This window comes from Oncorhynchus mykiss, chromosome 30 (assembly GCF_013265735.2).
Source record: "Oncorhynchus mykiss isolate Arlee chromosome 30, USDA_OmykA_1.1, whole genome shotgun sequence".
Classification (NCBI taxonomy): domain Eukaryota; kingdom Metazoa; phylum Chordata; class Actinopteri; order Salmoniformes; family Salmonidae; genus Oncorhynchus; species Oncorhynchus mykiss.
Genome location: NC_050570.1, coordinates 33,912,258 through 33,920,374, shown reverse-complemented (window position 1 = coordinate 33,920,374; position 8,117 = coordinate 33,912,258). Strand labels below are relative to the sequence as shown.

Here is an 8,117-nt window from a genome sequence, read left to right as displayed (position 1 = left end):
GCATGTCCGTTGCAAACATCTTGTCTTGCCTCCTCACTGAAGAGCCAGGTCACCCGTGATACAAGTCAGTATTGATGTCCATCGATGTCTGAGGACATCGGGAGATGATGTGGATACCGGCCACTAGGGGCAACAGTGAGTGCTGTTACCTTTAAGTAGGTTTCAGTATTGCTAGACTAACCCTTTCCTTTAACCCTTATTTTAACCATTAAGAGTTAATGCCTAATCTTACAATTTCGGAGTTAATGCCTAAACTTAACCTTAAACACTTCTAAATGTGATGTTTGGAACAACTTTAAAATTGGACGTTTGAGAAACATGGATGAATGTCTAATTCTGACATGGGACTGTGAGAGCTTGTTGAAACCACCACCAAGAGCGCCACTTCACATAGTCATTCATTGGCCTCATTTTTTACTGCTCAATCATAGACCGTCATTGTTTCACATCAGAAGTCAATTCCTGTACCCAACTCCCTCCTCCAACCATGTTTACCCCTCCGAGAGTTGTGTAGGGTAGGACTAATTTGGTTGTACAGGAGGGGCGTGGTCTGTCATTCTCTGCCGGGAGAGAAGAGGAGAGAGACAGGGCGAAGAGGATCTTTGTGTGATTCCTGCCATATCTGATGTTATCCGGTAGGTAGAGACACTGAGGCCCGTGTTGTCGGTCGGTCCGACTGGTAGCCAGTTAAGTCATTCAGCCTCAGTACCAGACAGAGTGCACTCCGCTCAGCAGCACAGCACAGAACTGGGACGGCGAGGAGAGAGACGAGGCTGCTACATGCTGCAGCTGCTCGTTTACTAGTGAACATTCTCGCATTGATCCGCGAAGAGAGATTGGGGCTTTTCCCAACACATTCGAAGGAGGGATTTAATCATGTTTCGAACCTTAGTCGCGCTGCTGATGCGACTGGCAGCTGTGCAGGTAGGCTACGAAACCGTTTCTTCGGTTTGGTGTAGTGGTGGGGTTGGTTTGTTGGCTATGGGACAGGGGTCTGAGTGACGGCTTGTTTTTTGCTCTATGATGATGATGGTCAACTCACTAGGGGAGACCGGGGTTGGTTGTCACAAGTATTACTCTCATTTGTATTTTTCAGCACCAGTATTCTTTACAGTATTATTTTCAATATTAAGAGAAAGACCAAGGTCTTGGGTTGAAATGAGGACCCTTTTTATATTCCAAAGAAGAGTTATAAAGCCACCAAACATTCAGTCCACTTGTGACAACCAGTTACCAGCCCTATTGCAGGGTTGGATGTCACACACCAACAGCCCCATTGTGGGGTTGGATGACACACAGTATGGGGTTGGTTGTCACAATATTTGCTAGTAGCTTATTCCTTTTGTAACATGAAATTAAGCAATATTGCATACAGTCTTATAAATAGCCAAGCCTTTGTTTGATGGAACAATATTCCTAACAAAATTAAGCATTTACTCCGTTAGAATAAAATTACATTTTTTTGTACATTTGTGTGTGCACATAACTATTCAAGGATACTCCCATAATTCAAACATTTACAAGTAAAATACCAATAATTTCCTTTGTACTTTCACCTATGAAAAACACAAATTCTCCTCACCTCAATGTTTTGTCATGTTGACATGAATTGACCAGGTGGAGGAGTTATTTCAAAGAATTTCACACTTTTGAACCTTACAAATATTACACAGTGCCATTTAGATTGGGAGTAATTAACGCTGTGACAACCAACCATTGAGACAACCAACTCGGCGTAAGTCTGCAGGATATGACTGCATTCATTTCCCTCTACATTGCCTACATATTAGGTTGTTGGTTTATATTGATTTTAAACTACACTCTTAGAATTAAAGGTGCTAAGTAGAACCGAACAGTGTTTTTCAGTTTGTCCCTTTTTTGGTGCTGGGTAGAACCCTCTTTGCAGGGATCTGCAAAGAACCCCCTGTATATGGTTCTGCCTCGAACCCTCTATGTAGGGTTCTACCAAGAACCATTTTATCATCTAAAGGTTCTTCCTAGAAGCATCTATGAAGGGATCTACCTTGAACCCAGCCAGAGTTAAGATATCCAACAGAATGACTGCCGGGGTAGGGAAGGTACAATATTGAGACTACCTCAATCATGTAAACTGTAACAACCATTTCAGTAACGTGTGCAATAAATCCAACAGATTGTTTAGAAAACTATGTTATTTATCGCTTTGTGTAGCATAAAATGTATTAACTAATCAACTTACGTAAAAAAAAAAACACAGATATTACAGTAAACCGAACAATTCTGAAAATCTCCCAGCAATAGAGCATGCTGTGAAATATTATACACGGTTCCATGTAGAACCCTTCTTGCCTTCCAAAGAATCATCAAAGAACCCTTTCTTCCAAAACGGGATCTTAGGATGTTCAAGGTTCTAGGTAGATCCCTCTCCCTCCGCAAAGAACCCTTTTACAACCCTTTTTTCTAAGGGTGTATGCGTTAGGATCTTGCTCAAATGTAGGCTAATTGTGCATTCCATTTTGTTAATATTAATTGTTTTTTCAACATGCTTATCTGAGTTTCGGTCTGGCACACAATTTTGCAGTCATAGCCGCTACAGTAGCCTGCACTTTGTTTAAACTGCAGCTCTCCTATGTTATTTCTTTACTGAATTGCCCATTGATTTGCCTAATCACGCTGCACATTTGACGGGCAATAGCTTACTCGGTGAAGGGAATTGTTGTCGTTTTGGAAATATTCCCAATAGCCTCTTAGGGACCGTTTAGTTTACGCTCTGCTCTGTATTCACCCATGATTCATAGCGGTCGTTAACTGTAGGCTTGATCTGTAACCTAGGCTATGCAGGGTTATGGGACGGGTGTAGAAAGGTTGACTTTTCTAGCCTATGCGATGCCATTATGGCTATTTGAGACGATACCGTTAATATTGTGTACTGCAGACAGGTCACAAGGCTGAAGTTGCGCCCGTGCACTAAATCGGATGTGTATTTAGAGATACACTATATCCTAATTTGATTCAGCCCTAACCTAGACACTAAGAAAAGAGGGTTCATCAAGAGTTCTTTGGGAATGGTGATGGTTCTATGTGGAACCATAATTACTCAAAGAACTCTTTGCAGTTCCCAAAAGGTGAAGGCTCATTTACATTTTTGGGGCGTAGCGTACGGCTCTTTTTTGTGCAATGGTGAGTGAGAGTGCCATTCCAGTTGATCTAATCTGTTGTGTTATGCCAGTACAACATGTTATAGATGACTATGGCCGGTAGCATTGTTTTGTGAAAGACTCACCTATAGCCTTGTGTCAATAGACAAAGTCAGTGGTCAATTCTCTTCTCAGCAACATCCAGTGGTTCCAGTGCTATCACACCTGATTCAACTTGTCAATTAACACAATCATAACACTCATGGAATTTTAAAGGTCCTGAACAGTCAATCTGATTCCCATGTAAAATAGCCTTTTGAGTGACTAAAATATCACCCATAATATTTTGGGGGGATAGAAATGCTCAAAATGTAAGAAAAATTACTTTTCTTCTCATGGCTAACTACCAAGACATTTTAAAAGACAGGCTGAGTGGGCGGGAAGCGTATATGAATTTATTCAATTTGACTGACTGCTCTTTGTAAGGCCTATGTCAAGAAACTTGGGCGCAGTGTTGCAGTAGAAGTATCTCAAGAAAATGTTGTGATACACATTTATTTAGATTTTGTTTTTATACATCTCCCATTTGGTGTGTCTTTTGTGATGTGGCACTGCCGGATGTGTTGACATGACAACTGCGTCAGAGTTTTGAATCTCCCCCCCACACTTTTGTTCCATGCTGACTGAAGATCTAGCTAGCCAGTAACTAGCTAACACCAGACACACATGAAAGGAGAAACATATACGTGTCTTTGCCATAGGTTAATATTGTAAACTTTGAATTATACTTGCTGACACCATACAGTCAAATTATGGCACCAGTAGAGTAACTATCCATCTACTTAAGCCACGCCCCTATGCATACATGCCTTTTCCGATGTTAGTTAGAAGGCGGTACTTATTTAAATTAAGTAAGAGAATGTCACGCTACCATTGGTGTATTAAAACGAGAGAGTTATGGTGACGTCACTCTATCCCCTTAATAATCCCGCCTCCTGAATCCAAGTGTTTGACACGGGGAGGGGACCAGTAACTTCATGATCAAACTTTAGGTCAAGCACACTTTTACACTCATCACACACACCTTTTGACTGGAAGGAGAGCGAGTACACATATTTGTTTGACAGTGAATTGTTTTTCACAGGAAGTTATGTTTAACAGGCTACAGTCTATTCCCTTTAATCTTTTTTGTTATTGTATTGGCTGTATTTACCAACGGTCTGTATAGGTCCAGAAAAATACATCAGTTATTGTCTATTTTTATTATTATATATTTGCTTTGCCTGAAATTGCTGTCTCTGCGCCACGGATGTATTTCCTATGTCTCTTCCCACGGAGGCTTCCCCATTCAGGGTAAAAAGCAAGCATCTCATGCACTGCAGGAGCTGTACTTATACTATGCTCTCTTCTGGAACAATGTGGACCGACCAGAATTCCGATGGAACAATTGTTTACTCGCAGAGGACCATAGGGAAGAAGTGGCTACTATTAGAAAACAAATTCAAAACTTGCCTAATCTACTTGGGAAAGTACCCCCGCCTACCTTCTCCTTCTCTACACCACAGCCTGGACGCCATTCCGAGATGTTGAGAGTATCACCACCATGTCAACACTCCTTGACTTAATAGCCAATGCTTTCCAAGGACCCCTTCCCGAAGAAGTCTCCCACTCCCCTGGGACATGGAGCAGGACCGTTACTTCTGGTGGATTTAGCGGATTATACTGTCTCCAATCCTGCTGCCCAACCATGGAAGCATGTCACCCGCCGTAGGCCAAATGGAGAGAAGTCGCTTGTGGCTAGTTGGGCTTCTTTGGTGTTCGGAAGCTCAACCCAAATCCAATTGTTCAATAGCTTCGCCGTCTTGGTTATGGAGATTCTCGCGCCTTCGTCCCTATCCACCCTCCTTCCCAGGGAGATTCTGCCTCGGTCTAGGACTCTCCAAGTTCCCGAGAGGGACTCTGCCCCAGACTCAAAAACATTGTGCTATCCTGGGGCTTGGTTACAAGATAATACTAGGCTGCTTCCTACCATTTTACACCAGAACATGGGAGCTGTCGCTATAGTAATCCATGTGGGATCTAATTACATTAGGATTGCTAGCTCGGAGTGGCTGAAACAGGATTTTAAAGAACTGATTGGAACTCTGAAAGAATCCAACAAGCATCCAAGTATTTCAGGCCCCCAGTGCCACCACTGAGTCGTGTCAGCGAAAGATTCAGTAGTTTGCTGGCACTACATGATTCGCTACGAATCTACTCTAACTCTGTTGGAGTTACTTTTGTGGATAACTTTGATATCGTTTGGAAACAAGAGATACTCTACAGAGAGGATGGGTTCCATCCAAATCATCTTGGTGCCTGGACCCTGGTCTTGCATTTCAAGGCTGCGCTGAGACATTGACTTACCAACACCCCATGTTTCGCTTAGGTAATCCCAACCATAAATTACCAGCATTATCTTCATACTGCATGTTCGCAACAGGTAACCCTCATTGACTCTTGTTTTAGTCTACTTCCTCGCTCAAAGCATAGGCACAATGGTACAGTTCTAGACAATCTTTTATCTATACCATTTCAAACTAGCCCTATGTTATTTTCAAGTAAGGGGTTATCAATTGAGCATAGAATGTTTGTATTAGAGATTCCATCTGATCTGAAATCCTGCAGCTGTGACATTGAACTGATTCATGTAAATGCCAGCAGTTTGATCTCAAAAATGTATTTTATTATAGCTCTGGCCTCTCAAACCATATTTACAACCAACAAGTGCTCTTAGCCAATTGTCTGACTTGTTATCTGACTATGCCAAATCTGATTTATTCATTTTGGTTGATCTTAATCAGAATTAGTTGATGCCAGCTTCTGATTGAGCTAAATCTAACTCAGTTGAACCCGCCCTTTAAACACCCTGAAAAATCTACTCTTTTAGATATTATTTTGACAAATGCCCCTCACAAGTATACAACCAATGGAATATTTGCTAATGAGTTCAGTGACCATTGTCCCATTGCCTGCATAAAACTACCTAAATCTCGCACTCACATTGTTACATGACAAATGATATGAATTTCAATGACAACCATTCTTGTATGTTCTAGGATTGTGTGAATGGGGGTTGTGACAGATATCTCTGACTCAGATCAGTCCCTACATTATTTTATTGCAGATAAGCATGCTCCATTCAATAAACTAAGTGTAAGGGATAGAGCTAATCCCTGAACTATCAAAGAAACATCAGGTGAGAAATTTAGCTTGGGCTAAGACTAGGCTGACTGATTCTATGTAAAAGCTTAAAAAATAGATGCCTATCCCAGGTTAGAAAAGCACATTCCTCATACAGTACTTCTTGAAATGTATATCTGAGAATCGTGGGAATCCAGCTTCATTCTGGAAGGTAGTCAGATCTCTAAAACAAAACACCATCCCCTCATGACCAAAGCAGGTTATGACAGCCTCTGCTCACATAACAGATAAGATGGACATTTGGTGTGCTTTTAATAACCACTTTGCCTCAGTAGGTAAAGATGGCGCTGACAGATAGGGCAGCTGTGCTTCTAGCTCCTAAGCAACTTTGCAGTATTTATTTTCTGTGTTATTTATTACATTATTATCCCAACATTTTTTGTGGTGTTATTAAATACAACCGGAAACAGCAGAGGGAGCACCCCTCTATCCACATCGACGGGACTGCAGTAGAGAAGGTGGAAAGCTTCAAGTTCCTCAGTGTACACATCACTGACAAACTGAAATGGTCCACCCACACAGATAGTGTGGTGAACAAGGCGCAACAGTGCCTCTTCAACCTCAGGAGGCTGAAGAAATTTGGCTTGACACCTAAAACCCTCACAAACTTTTACAGATGCACAATTGAGAGCATCCTGTCGGGCTGTATCACCGCCTGGTACGGCAACTGCACCGCCCACAACCGCAGGGCTCTCCAGAGGGTGTTGCGGTCTGCCCAACGCTTCACCGGGGGAAAACACCTACAGCACCCAATGTCACAGGAAGGCCAAAAAGATCCTCATGGACAACAACCACCCGAGCCACTGCCTGTTCTCCCTGCTATCATCCAGAAGGCGAGGTCAGTACAGGTGCATCATAGCTAGGACCGAGAGACTGAAACACAGCTTCTATCTCAAGGCCATCAGTCTGTTAAATTGCCATCACTAGCACCTTAGAGGCTGCTGCCCTATATACATAGACTTTAAATCACTGGCCACTTTAATGATGGAACACTAGTCACTTTAATAATGTTTGCATATTTTGCATTACTCATCTCATATGTATACAGTGCCTTGCGAAAGTATTCGGCCCCCTTGAACTTTGCGACCTTTTGCCACATTTCAGGCTTCAAACATAAAGATATAAAACTGTATTTTTTTGTGAAGAATCAACAACAAGTGGGACACAATCATGAAGTGGAACGACATTTATTGGATATTTCAAACTTTTTTAACAAATCAAAAACTGAAAAATTGGGCGTGCAAAATTATTCAGCCCCCTTAAGTTAATACTTTGTAGCGCCACCTTTTGCTGCGATTACAGCTGTAAGTCGCTTGGGGTATGTCTCTATCAGTTTTGCACATCGAGAGACTGACATTTTTTCCCATTCCTCCTTGCAAAACAGCCCGAGCTCAGTGAGGTTGGATGGAGAGCATTTGTGAACAGCAGTTTTCAGTTCTTTCCACAGATTCTCGATTGGATTCAGGTCTGGACTTTGACTTGGCCATTCTAACGCCTGGATATGTTTATTTTTGAACCATTCCATTGTAGATTTTGCTTTATGTTTTGGATCATTGTTTTGTTGGAAGACTAATCTCCGTCCCAGTCTCAGGTCTTTTGCAGACTCCATCAGGTTTTCTTCCAGAATGGTCCTGTATTTGGCTCCATCCATCTTCCCATCAATTTTAACCATCTTCCCTGTCCCTGCTGAAGAAAAGCAGGCCCAAACCATGATGCTGCCACCACCATGTTTGACAGTGGGGATGGTGTGTTCAGCTG

General features: G+C 42.1%; 1 protein-coding gene across 1 annotated transcript in view; it reads left to right on the top strand.

The window, feature by feature from the left end:
* Positions 1-571: 571 nt before the first annotated feature.
* The window catches only part of LOC110521744 (cadherin-2), an 84,422-nt gene continuing 76,876 nt past the window's right edge, over positions 572-8,117 (top strand). The window contains exon 1 of the mRNA XM_021599575.2: positions 572-924. Coding sequence (XP_021455250.2) covers positions 877-924 — 48 coding nt within the window. The 5' untranslated portion in view covers positions 572-876. The remainder of the gene's footprint in view (positions 925-8,117) is intronic.